The sequence below is a fragment of the Xyrauchen texanus genome, chromosome 46 (genome assembly GCF_025860055.1).
Source record: "Xyrauchen texanus isolate HMW12.3.18 chromosome 46, RBS_HiC_50CHRs, whole genome shotgun sequence".
Classification (NCBI taxonomy): Eukaryota; Metazoa; Chordata; class Actinopteri; order Cypriniformes; family Catostomidae; genus Xyrauchen; species Xyrauchen texanus.
In genome coordinates, this window is record NC_068321.1 from 21,890,140 (window position 1) to 21,904,819 (window position 14,680).

The 14,680-nt window shown below is 38.5% G+C and overlaps 1 protein-coding gene across 2 annotated transcripts in view; it reads left to right on the forward strand.

The window, feature by feature from the left end:
• The window catches only part of LOC127638592 (furin-like), a 125,649-nt gene that overhangs the window by 64,031 nt on the left and 46,938 nt on the right, over window positions 1-14,680 (forward strand). For both annotated transcript variants that reach the window (XM_052120172.1, XM_052120171.1), the window contains exon 3: window positions 9,843-9,941. In XM_052120172.1, coding sequence (XP_051976132.1) covers window positions 9,843-9,941 — 99 coding nt within the window. The remainder of the gene's footprint in view (window positions 1-9,842; window positions 9,942-14,680) is intronic.

Sequence of the window (14,680 nt, forward strand, 5' to 3'; positions counted from 1 at the left end):
CCTCCCGACTAAGTCGGCTTGCGGCCTGCTTGGATGCGTCATCTTGAACACGTAAGTGTTTTTTAATGTCTCCAGAGCCCAAGGATTTTGAATTCTTTGACAAATTGTCCTCCTAAAACAGTTATGTAATCTGGAATCTCACTGGTTTATGCCATTAAAAGTATTAAAACTAGCAAATGTGTGTGTTTTCACACATCCAATCCTCGCATGGCATCACGTGAATCCTTTAGGTCCATTGTTTAAAAAAAAAAAAAGAGATTATTTTTTACTTTGAGATTAATGACTAATGTCTTTGAAGTGCCTCCTGGATTAACTGCAGAAGTTCACATTGATGCATTGTCCTTTGTTAGTTGGATGATGAAGGCTTTTGTTTGGCAATTAAATGATAGTCTATGTATTCCATTTCAAGAGTGTAGTCCATCAATAGACAAAGGTGATGCAGGCAGAGATTAATGAGGTGCATAGCAGTTCAAACTGCAGGTCATTTTGGTGAGGTTTGGTGGGGTCCATCCAAAATCCAAGGTTCAGGCAGTGGCATATGAAGTATCCCATGTCTTACAGTTGAAGTTGGCATCAGTTCATCCTCTGAAGTCAAAAGTCTGAAGTGATGTCTGGCTGGCACCGGCTTTAGTTTGTTGTCATCTTTCAGCAACATGTAGCAGTGGAATCCGACACCAAGCAGGAATCCATCTTCATCCCTCACTCAGGCCTTTACTCCCTTTATTCACAAAAAAACTGGATTTTGTGAAGGGTGTTTGATAAGACTGCTATTAATTGATGGTTATTTCTTCTCCATTTTGTGTGTCACCTTCCTCTGAATTTAATTTAGTTGTAGAACATCAATAGCTCAATGTCAGTGGCTCCATCGCGTACTTTGGAGCCCAATGAGGAAGCAACAGCCGTTTTGATAATTTCCCAGAACTCCCTGCGTCTAACATTAATCTATTCATTGCCACTCACTGTGATGGCAATTATGAAAAATTGATTTGTTGTATTACGTAAACCAATTATGCAACTGTATTGATGATGGTGGTGAGTGACATGATCGATAGCTGTCACATATTTTTCAAATGAGATGTGGTGCTCATTTTGGGATTTCTCTGGAGCTGGTTGTATAAATACAATCTGTGGCCTAATTCAACAAAAGCATCTCAATTGACCCCGTTAACATGAAGACTCAGTTTAAGAAAAATAATTGTTCTATGAAAATAAAAGAATGCTTGTTGGAGCTGAGAGCATTTTAAACTAGTCAGAGAATTTATAATTCAGTTCAAGAAATGTTTCCAGTGTAATAATGCAAAAAGCGTGAGTAAAACCAATTAACTTTTTGTATTTTCCTCTTAATCTCTCTCTCTCTCTCTCTCTCTCTCTCTCTCTCTCTCTCTCTCTCTCTCTCTCTCTCTCTCTCTTCGTGCGATGTGAGGAAAGGTTTCTTGGTGTGTTTTAAATGAGTTCCTGTCTCTTTGTCCTGTGTATTTTCAGTTGGGCTGACTGGACAGACTCAGACCATTTATAGAAACTAAGCTGCAAAAATGGGTCTTTCAGAAATTGTTATGGTATTGCTGTTGCAACAAACACTCACATTGGCATGTGAATATCTATTCAGTATTCAATTTGGCCAATCAAGTGCAAACTACAGTATGCCATTATGCAGAAGTTAGCCAATAGAGCGCAACATTCTGATTCCAGAAGTAAAATCTCATGAATTTTCTCCATAGGGATTAGATAATTTTTTTTGGTTTGTTTAAGGGAGTTTGTGCAAAGGGACATTATTTCATAAAAAATAAAAAATAAAAGTTTAAAAGAGGAATTTCTGGTGAAGAACTACACTAACCATGATGTTGATGGAAAACGATCCACCAATCAGAGAATCACTGCCAAAAAAGTGCAACAAAAGGGTTCTGCAGCCAGTGTTGCCAACTATTTATCATATTTTTTTGTAATTGAACTGCATTATTGAACAATGATAAGGCCAAAATTATCCTCGCAATAGCAACCATGGTTAGGCAGCTGTGAAGTGTTGGGGATGTTCTTTTTTTATAAACAGATCTATATGCCTAACAATGGTTCACATGGAGCTTTTTTTGGAGATAATAATATGTAATATATCTTATTTTTGAACATATCTGGTGTGTGATGATGAACCATCATTGTTTATTACTTGTGCCAGTGTTGCTGTTTCACAATCATTTTTGACAGAGACACCTCATCTGTTCATATCACTTTCCTCTATATTCTTTATTATCAGGGGTTCATATCCATTCTCTCTTTCTTTCTCTCTCTCTCTCTCTCTCTCTCTCTCTCTCTCTCTCTCTCTCAGCTTGCTAGATAATTTCTCAGTGCTCTCAATGCTGTTCTATCACTTTAGGCAGATTTCTTCTCTAAATGGATAGCATGCACGTGAATTTAGGTTGAGATTGTCGCAACAAATACCAACATCATGAATGTTCGTCAGTTATCCATTTGTACGTAAGTCCAACAGCTGATGGCATGCAGTTCAATCTTGTTACTTGAAAAGTAAGGGGGCGCTAAAACACAGAAAAATAAGACATCATTCACGAAAGAGCTGATGTTTTTTTCTGTCACCAGATGTGGCAGAATGTCACTAAAGCAGACTACAAAAGTCGCTAAAATTGTTGCTAGTCACTAGATGGCTCTTTTACTTGCTAAAAAGTCACTATATCTAGCAACAGTGTCTGCAGAAACCCATTGTGAATGACACAATCTCGTTTGGATGGCTGCGTCCTCCGGAGGTCACATTTGCCGGCCGCATACGTCATCGAGGCCGTCTCATTTCAGAAAAGTGAGTAGGACACTTCGAATGCAACCTTCGAATGTGACCTTCTTTCACAGGAATCCGGAGGATGCATGAGGTGTTTCCTTCATGGGCACTCACAACCAACAATTCTATGCTTCACCGGAAATGTCTAAAAAACAAATATACGCCAATTTGCCCGTAAATATGATGTTCAAATGCAAGGAATGTTAATTCCCAAGTTGAAGTACCTCAGTAGATGGGTGCAGAGTATATAACATGTATAATTATATGAATATATAATTAAAATACAGTATTAGACTAAAGTTCTACAAAAGTCAAATAAATTTTCTTTCTTTTTACATCATTATAATTCTCCTAAAATGTACCTCATGCATTCCCTTCCAGAGAGACTTTGTTCCCTTCTCACTCAAAGCGCTTGCGCTTGTTAAAGAGTGGCATGCTGTCATAGCAACCATGTTACGTTCCATTTCCATTTGTCCTACGAAGGCTCTCTCGTTTAAACGAAGATTGTTTAAAGGAGGACACTCGGTAAACTGCAGCCTTCAAAGGAGACACAGCCCGTGTGTGTGTGTGTGTGTGTGTGTGTGTGGCGTGCGCGTGCGTGCATGCACGTGCATGTGTGTCCAAGTGTCCGCTCCCGTGAGGAAAGCTTTGATTCTCTGTATTGTTTTTGCTGTGATGATTCATGAAGCATTCCATTCAACTCAAGAGAAAGGAAGAATTTCCACCTTTCAACTAGGGAAAGTGCAACAGAATGACACTTTATGTGGGACTTCTAAACTGGAAACTTGTGCAGAAATCTTCAACTCCCATTTTGTCGAGATGCAGGTCTGTGTTATGTCACACAAACATTTCGGCACCCAGGGCAGGAAGGTTTACATCTCAGAATGTAATATCTCAGCTCTTTTGGTCCATATAATGCAAGTGAATGGGTGCCAACATTTTAAAGCTCATAAATCAGCATAAAAGTAATCCATAAGACTCCAGGTGTTAAATCCATATCTTCAGAAGCGATATGATAGGTGTGGATGAGAAACAGATCACTTTCACATTCTTCTTCTTGTGTTTTTGGTGATTCATATTCTTACATTTACATTTACATTTATGCATTTGGCAGACGCTTTTATCCAAAGCATCCAAATGCTAATTTTCTGCACAATTTCTCACCTCGATCAACTTTTTGAATCGAAACAATGGGTTCCTAAACAGCCATTCTCACCTGGAGCAAACATTCGCAGTGAATCACGAGGAGGCAAAGCAAAGGGTATTTTTTTACGGTAAGTGTGTAGATTTGTTTTGCTTTGCCCAGCTAAGCAATGCCCTGACCAATAATATATAAGCTTTAGATCACTTGTCAGAAGCCATTGCAGTTACCAGAATTAGAGCAACTGGTGGCACTAAAGCACAGAAAGCTGTTCACAACCGACATTAAATGCTGAAGTAACTCGAGGAAGAAGTCCTGAACCAGCAATGAGGATGTATATTTTGTGTTCATCAAATGCCTTAAAAACATTTATTTTTTCATATTGGTTCTCTTAACATGTAAATGATATTGCTGCATCACTGCCTTGCATTTCCTTTAAAAAATATCTGATCTTCATAATTTATTTCATATTGCTGCATTGTTTGGCCTTTGCATTTAATCATGCGTGAGTTCTCTTATATCTCTAATATAATATATATCACTGCATCTTTGAATTTGAATCACCTTTTATAATAAACAACTTAACTGATGTTAAATGTTTTTCTTTGCCAAATATTTATAATATTAATACTATTACTGTGACTTGCAGTCACTCAGTGTGCCTGTACAATTTGCAGAGTTGTTAACAGTCTCGTCTCTCATTAGCAGAATTAAAATATCTAATATTGGGTCAGACTGAAGATGTGTTTGTTGGGTGAGATCTCTGTTCTATTTCTTGCACTCTTGGAGTGTTTGATTAGTAATATGTAGGGCCCTATAATTTCCGCGATCACATAATCGCGGACGGAATCGCGGAATTGTCAAATTAACGTGGAATCTTGTGTAAACCGGAATTTCGCGGAATTTTTACATTTGAAGTGAAATTCTGTTTTTGTGTGGGAGAAGAACGTACGTCTGGGGGAAATGCACACCGGGGGACGCAAATCTGGGCGACACAACCCCTCCCGCTCCGTAATTTCAGCTCCCCCTCACCCTCCCCCATCAAAACAATGAAAAAAATGGCGAAGCGGCTCTCCACAAACTACTGGAGAGGCCTGAGTGCAAGATTCCCAAGAGTTGCAGAGGTGGCTGTGGCCTTCATCTACTTCCCAGTCAGCTCAGTTGATTGTGAGCGGAGCTTCAGCAAATACAAAACTCTTTTCACAGACAAGAGAGAGACACTCACTGAACTCAATACAAAGAGGCTGGCAATCATGTATTTCAATGGTGATGTTTCTGATAGGTGGGAAACTTAAATGAAGAAAGTTAGCTCACAAGGATTAATTAGTCCTACAACTTTACTTTTGATCAAAAGTTTTTGTCTGTTACATGATGACAAAGTCAACTTTAATTGTATAACTCAGGGAGTACTTGCTGTATTTTGCCTTGTTTTTGATGCACTTTAATGTACTGTATGGAAAAGATGATTCTTTATGAAATACTTTATAATTCTGAAATTGAGAGGTCCTATTTTTTTACTTGAAAGAAAAAGCTAATGGAGCACTTTTATTTATAACCATTGGTTCATAACCATTAATATTTTGTTAGTACTTAGAGTGCAGTGTTATGTTGCATCATGCAGTAAAAGTACTGAGTAAATGTGATGTTTGTTACCTCAATAAATTTAAGGTCATTCCTGTTTTATTTGTGTACATTTTAATCATTAACATTAAAAGCACACTCTTTTTACGACTGAAATAACAGTAAAGGGTAAAAAAACTGAATTCGCAAAAATTTAAACGGAAAAAACGGAATTTTCAAAAATTAAAACTGAAAAAACGGAATTTGGGAAAAAATAAAACGGAATTTGGGAAAAAATAAAACGGATTTTATAGGGCCCTGAATATGCAGCTTTGAGCAAATATAACACAAATTGATGTACATGGCAATAAGATACAGTCAAACATTTATTTTAAACATTTGTTTTTACAGTCATTATGAGTGTGCATTATGCAGTGATTAAAAAAAAAAAACAAGTATATATACAGTATGCGTGACAGCAGTAGCGGTTCTAGCTTGTTTGGTGCCCTTGGTGAAACCCGCTTCAACACGGCCCCAAAGTTGTTGACCAGCATGACAGTGGCATATATAAATAATATTGTTGCAAATGATAACATGTTTTAACCGTTACACCATTTTCTGTGAAATGACTTTGTTTTCATGATAATACTGTCATGTTGTCCAGCAGGTGAACGGAAATAGTTTGTCTCAAAAGTTTTCTTTCTCCTTGAGGAAATAAACAACAAACTCATCCCTGCTGCAGCTTTTAGAGAGATGCGTTTAATTTTTTCTATTTGCTCGCTAGTGAAACGTTTGCTTTTCTTGTTTGTTTTGCACACATGTCAGGTTGTTATTTCTCCTCACCGGTTGATGGGTGGAGGGTGAACCAGCTCGAAGGTGCTTTGCAACACTGTACAGTGTTAAAATTGCTTGTCGATTAACTCCACTTATTGTAAAAGCATGAATATGCTAACAGAAACATCTGCTTAGCATTCTATGGGAAAGGACCTTTCATCAGTAATTCGCCTCTAATATTCGTAGTCGCCTTTGGTGTGCAAAAGCCTTAAAGCTACATTTTGTTATATTACCTGCATGAAACCTTGACTTGCATTTATATTTTTCAGTTTTGATGCTCTTTTTAAAGAAGACCATAATTAGGGACAGCAGCACAGCACTTTGCTAGCCTCACTTCTTGAAAATCAATGTGTGTGTGTGTGTGTGGGCATGTTTATGTGGTTTACGAGGACAGATTTTAAGGTTACAAACTGGTTACAAGGGTATTATGCTATAAATGTGGTTTATGAAGACATTTCTAATGTCCCCATAATTTAAATAGCTTAAAAAAACATATTAAACAATGTTTTATTGAAAATGTAAAAATGCTGAAAGTTTTTTGTGAGGGTTAGGTTTAGGGGTTGTGTTAGGTTTAGGGGATAGAATCAATAGTTTGTACAGTATAAAAATAATTATGTCTATGGAAAGTCCCCATAATGATAGGTAGACCAACGTGTGTGTGTGTGTGTGTGTGTGTGTGTGTGTGTGTGTGTGTGTGTGTGTGTGTGTGTGTGTGTGTGTGTGTGTGTGTGTGTGTGTGTGTGTGTGTGTGTGTGTGTGTGTGTGTGTGTGTGTGTGTGAGTGTGTGTGTGTGTGTGTGTGTGTGTGTGTATGTGTGTGTGTGTGTGTGTGTGTGAGCGTGTATTTATCACTTTGTGGGGACCAAATGTCCCCATAAGGATAGTAAAACCCGAAATGTTTGACCTTGTGGGGACATTTTGTCGGTCCCCATGAGGAAAACAGCTTATAAATCATACTAAATTATGTTTTTTGAAAATGTAAAAATGCAGAAAGTTTTCTGTGAGGGTTAGGTTTAGGGGTAGGGTTAGGTTTAGGGGATAGAATATAAAGTTTGTACAGTTATAAAAACCATTATGTCTATGGAAAGTCCCCATAAAACATGGAAACACTACGTGTGTGTGTGTGTGTGTGTGTGTGTGTGTGTGTGTGTGTGTGTGTGTGTGTGTGTGTGTGTGTGTGTGAGAACATTACTTTTAGCAGACTGCCCAATTAAAGTGTCCAAACCATTATTAGACTTATAAAGACAAAGTCTGTCTTAGTGTGTCATGTCCGGTGGAATTGGCACAGAGAGCTGTAAGTGAGTCTCTCAAATTTCTGGCATGTGAGTTAATGATGTTCGCTTTCACGTCCTCTGAAAATCAAAGTTTTTTTCTTGCTCTCTTCTCATCTTTACCATCCACTTCCCTCTCACACACAGTTTTATTTTTAGGTTGCTTAGGTGAAAGCAACAGTATATGCATGATTCAAATTTAGTTGTATTTTTTACAATTTATTAAGACAAAACTCATATGAATGTGTATCATTCACTAAACATTGCCATATAAACAGTGTGAATCAGATGTTAATTCAGCGAAAGCTCTGATGGATTAAATCAGTAATCTTTCAAACTAAATCATTCAAATCAATGATGCATTAAAAACACTTATTGATAAGAGTCATTTGTTTGTGAATCAGACTACAAAGGTTCCCCTTGATGTTTGTTTCTGTGTGGAGCCAGCAAAGATGACGCAATAGAAAAGATGTGTTGTCTATTTATTGTATATTTATTCCTTATGAAGTATTTTTTTAATCTCCTCACATTCAGTTCAGGCTAAAAACTCACAACTCAATAATAAATGTGTATAGAATAGGTAAGATCATTTGGTCATGGAAGAATCTAATGAAAGATATTTGCATTGATATTGAAATCTTGAAGACTTTTGTATTTTTAGACATTGTTTATCTCTCGTCTAAAACTCCTAAAGATACACATGCAAAATTAATTGCTAAGGAGGAAACATCTGAGAAGCAAAATCTTCATTCGATTTTATCTCATTGGTGTCTGGGCAAATTTGTATTTTCTTTGAGAGTTCAAATCATGCCCCTACACAGTTTACCAAAGAGAGTCGTGCCGAACTTGGAAAGCCTTTCTGTCCTTGTGTATTCCCCAGGGACCCCTCTGTGGTTTCACAGAGACAAGTAGACGGCTGCATCAGAGGACATGTCATTGATCACGAAGAGACAGTTAAAGGACATAGAGTGGGAGAGTGTCGGATAGACAGTCAAAGGAAAAAGAGAAAGTCCATCTGTAGTGAAGTGTCAGGGGAGAAGAAGCCCAGCTGGAAAGCTTTATGATAAATGAACGCCATTTTAGAGGTAGGGGGCGCTTGAGTATATAGAGCAGAATCCGTATGGTAAAGCACTTCTTCATTGACGTCACCTGTGTGAGACAGATTTGAAAGAAGTGTGTGGGTATTTGTGTGAGTAGAAGTTTCTTCTGTGTTCTACTGGGAATAAGACAAGGTAAGTAATGATAGAGCCATGATTCTTTTCAAGTTCACACACACACAAGCTCAAAGTACAGTGTCTCGAACTGCCGAGCAGTGCACCAAATCAGTTGCAGTCCAGACGCAATGAAATTTTAATTTTGATGTGCTGGTTTATAGAGCGGAAACACAAAATCACAGCTTTCCTCGATGAAATTAATTGAAAAAAGATGCTTGGATCTCTCCCTTTTCATCTCCATTCCCTTTTCATTCTTAAAGGGATAGAAAATGCTGTCATCATTTACTCACCCTTATGTCGTTCCAAACTCATATTACATTCTTTCTTCCATTGAACACAAAAGAAGATGTTAGACTGAATGTTTGCCTTCGTCACCATTCACTTTCATTGCAGCACTTTTCCATACAGTGAAAGTGAATGGTGACTAAGGCTATCATTCTACCTCTGTCCTTTTGTGTTTCCTTAAAAAACTAAAGTCATACAGGTTTGGAACCACACGAGGGGGAGTAAATTATTTATTTTTGAGTGAGCTGTCCCTTGAAAAGCAAAATAAAAATGTCTTAAATCCCACAGAAATACTTCACACATGTCTGCATGTGCGTGTGTGTTGTTAAGGAAAGCCGCCTTTGATCATTTTCAAAGAATCTCGTTCTCTCTCTCTCTCTGTAGGAATCTCTCTTCAGGAGGTATATGTGTGTGTTTTTGTTTTTTGTGACACTGAATCTGTTGTGGATTTTGTATTAAAATTGTAAGAGAAAATGTATGCTGCTTTGCCTTTGCAGTACTGGCGTCTGTGTGTGTTTCGGAGAGAGAGATGGCCGGGTCTTGTGTGCAGGTGCTGGAGTTAATGAGTGTGGTTCCCTCTGGAGTGTTAGGACATATGACCTTCAGCCATTGGTAGGGAAGGGCTCCTTTGGAATAGCATTCTAATATATCACCTTTCTTTGTGTGTGTGTGTGTGTGTGTGTGTGTGTGTGTGTGTGTGTGTGTGTGTGTGTGTGTGTGTGTGTGTGTGTGTGTGTGTCCGTGTCGTGTCCACAGGTGTTTGGAGACTACTATAATTTCCAGCACAGGGGTGTGGAGAAGAGATCTTTGTCCAGTCATCGTGGGGTTCATGTTCAACTGCACGCCGAGCCACAGGTAAAGACAAACGGTAACACTTTATGAATCAGAAAATTAGACGGTAATTCATGACTAATTACACTTGTAAATGACTAGTTATGGACTGGTTTGGCATAATAAAGTATTTATTAAGCCTTTATTGGCTGATTTATTTTTCTTGCTTTATAGCCCCCTTTACATTTGCTTTTGTCATAACAATGAAAAATACAAATCATATCAATAGCTAGGATGATTGAAATTACACCCTTCATAGGTTCTCAGTACTTTGTGTGAATGTGCGGCTTATAAGTATAAAATACATGTAGATTGAATAGGGTGTTTCAACAAAGCAGGGAAGGTAAGAGTTAGGTTAAGAGGTAGGGGTAAGGGTTGGTGAAGGGTGTCTGTGGGACTCGAAATAAACACAAAAAAACACCCTGCAGTGATGCTGTATGGTAGAATTTAATTAGGGGTGCAAATAGCATATAACACTATTTGCACTTTGTGCAAAGAAGATACTTTTTATGTTCTGCACATTCACACAGTGAAATGAGAACCTATAAAGGATGTATTTTGCACATTACTAGCTACTACCTTACTAGGTATCTTTTGTTTTTACCTAATAAGTTCATTGTTAAAAAAAAAAAACTAATGTAAAGAGGCTTTTAGGAAAGGGTAAGAAATCAGCGAACAAATAATATATACTTTAAAAACAAGTTCATAAATAGTCCCTTACAAGTCCAATTATTAGTCATTAATTACTGTCTATTTTCTGATCCCTAAAATAAAATGTTACCGACAAACCATATGCAAAGTTACACATACAAAAATGCCCTAACCTAATTCTAACCCTTACACATACTAACCCTTACCCTCACAAACACAACTCACAAAAACACGGAGCAGAACAGGAGGAGAGGAGATACGATGAGAGGGGTGGAGACGAGATGAAGAGTAAACAAGATAATAGAGAAAGGGAGGAGAAAAGATGAGGAGATGAGACAATTATAGAACTGAGGAGAAAAGAAGAGAGAAGATGAGATGAGAGTGGAGATGAGCCCAGAAGCACAGGAGACAAGGGGATTAAAAGAGTGTAGAGGAGAAACAATGAGAGGAGATGAGACCAGAGGAGAGGAGAGATGAGAAGGAAGGAGACAAGAGTAGAAGGGACGAGAGGACAAGGGAAGAGAGGAGAGAGACAATGAGAAGAAAAGAGTGGAGAAAAGATGTACAAGTGTCTTTGTCCTTAAAACAAGAAAAGAGTGTTTTGTCTTTCTAAAATAAATTCTTGTTTTCAGTCAAATCGAACTGAATTTGTAGGGGTTTATGCTTAAAACAAGAAAAGGCTGGGGCCTGAGTAGTGATCATGAGGAGACAGTTAAAGGACACAGTATTGATGCTGACTACCACCTCTGGAGTCATGAGTTTGAATCCAGAGCATGCTGAGTGACTCCAGCCAGGTCTCCTAAGCAACCAAATTGGCCTGGTTGCTAGGGAGGGTAGAGTCACATGGGATAAGCTCCTCGTGGTTGCTATTATGTGTGGTTCTCGCTCTCGGTGGGACGTGTGGTGAGTTGTAACACGCTCAACAAGCCATGTGATAAGATGCACGGATTGACGTCTCAGATGCGGAGGCAACTGAGATTCATCCTCCACTACCCGGATTGAGGCAAGTCAATACACCACCATGAGGACTTAGAGCGCACTGGGAATTGGGCATTCCAAATTGGGGACAAAAAAAAGAAATAAAAAAGAAAAAGCCATTTGCCAAAAGGGTTAGAATAATAAACGGAGTAGAGAAAAATAAAGGATTTGAGAGGAGAGTAGATGAGACAAGAGGAAATGATAAGGAAGTAGGCAAGAGGGGAAGAGATATGAGAGGAGAACATGAGGAGAAGAGAAGAAATAAGAGACAGGGGGAAGGGAGGAAACACGACAAGAGGAGATAAGGAGAGAAAGGAGGAGACGAGAAGATAGGGGATGAGAGGAGTTTAAACTAGAGGGAGACTAGACAAGAAGATGAAAAGAGTGAAGACAAGAAAAGACGAGAGGGGAGGTGAAAAGATGAGAAGGAGAGGAGACAAGGAGATGAAAAGAGAGGAGAAGAGAGGAGATGAGAGGGTAGGAGGCAAGATGAGATAAGACTAGAGGAGAGATCAGTGGAGACAAGAGGGGAGGAGATGAGAAGAGAGGAGACAAGAGGGGAGGAGATGAGACGAGAGGAGACAAGAGGGGAGGATAGTAAAAGAAGGGACACGAGAGGACACGAGGCGATGAGAGGTCCCAGATGCTTGACTATTGGTATGTATGTGTGTGCTGAGGTGTTTTTTAGGTGTGTATTTGTGTGTGGTGTTACTGAAGTGTAGGATCCTGGCTCTGCCGATAAGTTATCTGAGAGCAGCACAGGCTTCCCGAGTGACTGCATATTTGTGCTGTTGACTGCAGGCTTCTATAGATCTCCCACTGACAAGTCTCTTATCTTCACTCTCTGAAGCTTTAGCTGCTAGTTAAAACTCGCTGCACTCTCCGGAGATCCAATTACACAACTAATACTGATGCCCTCCCAGACCCCACCTGCCCACTAGGCACCAGTGAAAGAGATCAGAAGTCTCCGAACACAGCTCCATGACAGCAGAGAACGAAAGAGAGTGATACCAGCTGGATTATTTCTCCCTTGTGTGCTAGCCTCTATTTATGCAAGGCTAAAACCATCAGCGTTCCGCTGGGCACCGAGCCCATATCTGTTGCATCGGATCAGGCGTTTAAGTTTAGCCAAAGTTCATCCTTGGCACAAACCTTAAACATACTACAAACAATACACAAACACAGCTTGCTCTGCATTCCTAGGTCAGCTTGGTTTATGCTATTGAGGCAGATTTCTGAAGGCGGCCGCTTGGAAGCACATTCCCTGCAGCGAGATTCCCTAAAAGAATATATGCTAAATTTAATGCAGGTTGCTGGGATCTCTTTCCACCCATTGCTCTCTTACCAGAATTTAATTCACCCACTGTCAAACTGAAGTCAAACTGAAGTTTGGAGAGGTTTTCTGTAGGGATGTCCCGATAAAAACTACTTTAGAACGAGTACGAGTACTGAGTTCTGAACTCAATATCAGAGGTTTATTTCAATTTTATCATCAAAATTTACATTTAAATAAATGAAAACTTTAATAAAAGGAAAGTATAACAAATAATTTTCAACATGAAATTGTATTATTTTTATCAAATGAGGTGATGTTATACAGAACCTCACAGCACAATCCTAAATAAAACATAGGAGTTATATTTTGTCAAATAAAGTGCTGAATAATAGAGCATTAAATATATATTATGATATTGCTTAAATATAATACAGTTACTATTGATTTATTAGTAGTAGTTGTAGTAGTTGTTGTTGTTGTAGTATAACAGTGAATATTACATAACAATACAGTAGTGATTTATTTCTGTCATACATTTCTTTTATTTAAATTGAGCTTTTATTTTGGCTGAGCTTTTATTTTGAAGTGTTTCTGTGTTGTTAGACCAAGGAGCTCTGTCATAATCACGGCAGATTCACAATCCAGAATAGCAGGTCGCTACATAAATCACAGTGATTATTAAACCACAAAAGGCTACTATATAAATAAATAAATATGTTTTGAATATGACTCGTGCTAAAAAAGTTAATTAGTGCTCTGCCTGCTTTCATCTTCTACAAACAGAGTATGCAACACTCATAATAGTGTTTTCCTTGTATGAGAAGTTTGTGTCTCTATGCCTGCACAATGCCAGCTCCACACATTCACAAGCACTCATATTTAAAATGCTGTACATGCAAGCTATCTATTTATCTCATTAAATCACAGCTTTTGCTGTTAAATAATCTAACTAGGACATGACGTGATTTTAATCTGTGCGCTGAATGTTTACGTAATGACATTCTTACGTCAGATGGTATCGGAGCATTTTTATGTGTACGAGTACAAGTACATGAGTGCTGTATCGAACCAGATTCCGATACCAGTATCAGTATTGGTGCATCCCTAATTTTCTGTCAAACAAAGAGCAGCCAGCCTTGAAAGGAACAGGAAAATGTATTCCTTCAAGTCTGCCCTGACCGTGCTCTACATTTGCTGTTTTGGTGATAAACTTAGCCCGGTTTTTGCATTACTGCAAAACAAGGATGTAAAGGACGATTCACTCAAAGGATTTTGAGTGTATGTGTGTGTGTGTGTGGTGATTTTGTGAATCTCTTACCTTCAAAACACTATGCTATGAAAGCTGTCTACTCAAAAGTTTATAATAATAAAACTAGATTTTTTAATTTTAGAAAGAAAATGTGAGTGGTCCTTGCCCATGAAAGACTCACCACCACAATGCAAGGGTGTTCTAAGTGGTTTGAAGCACACTGCTATGTGGTTGCTAGGGTGTTGTGGGTGGTTGCTAGGCTGTTTTTACTTGCAAAAGTCAAAAGATCTGCCAACTACCCAAGGCCACTGTCGATTCTGGTCACTTAATATGGCTCAGGTCTCTCCTTCAAAATAAGTCTAAGGGATATTTTTTCCAGTTTTATCATCCACTAGGTGAAATACATTAGTCAGATCTCTTAGGAAAGTAATGGCACACCTCTCCCCTGCAAATTTTTCCATTAGATGTATAGACTTAGGGATTTGTTTAGATCTTTAACCCTGGATCTGGGCAATAATAATAGTGATGCTTGCCATATAGGTTTTATGGCAAGATGTTTTATTCACTTTTTATATTGATGCCAGTGCTCCAGACTGCGACGAAACAGTC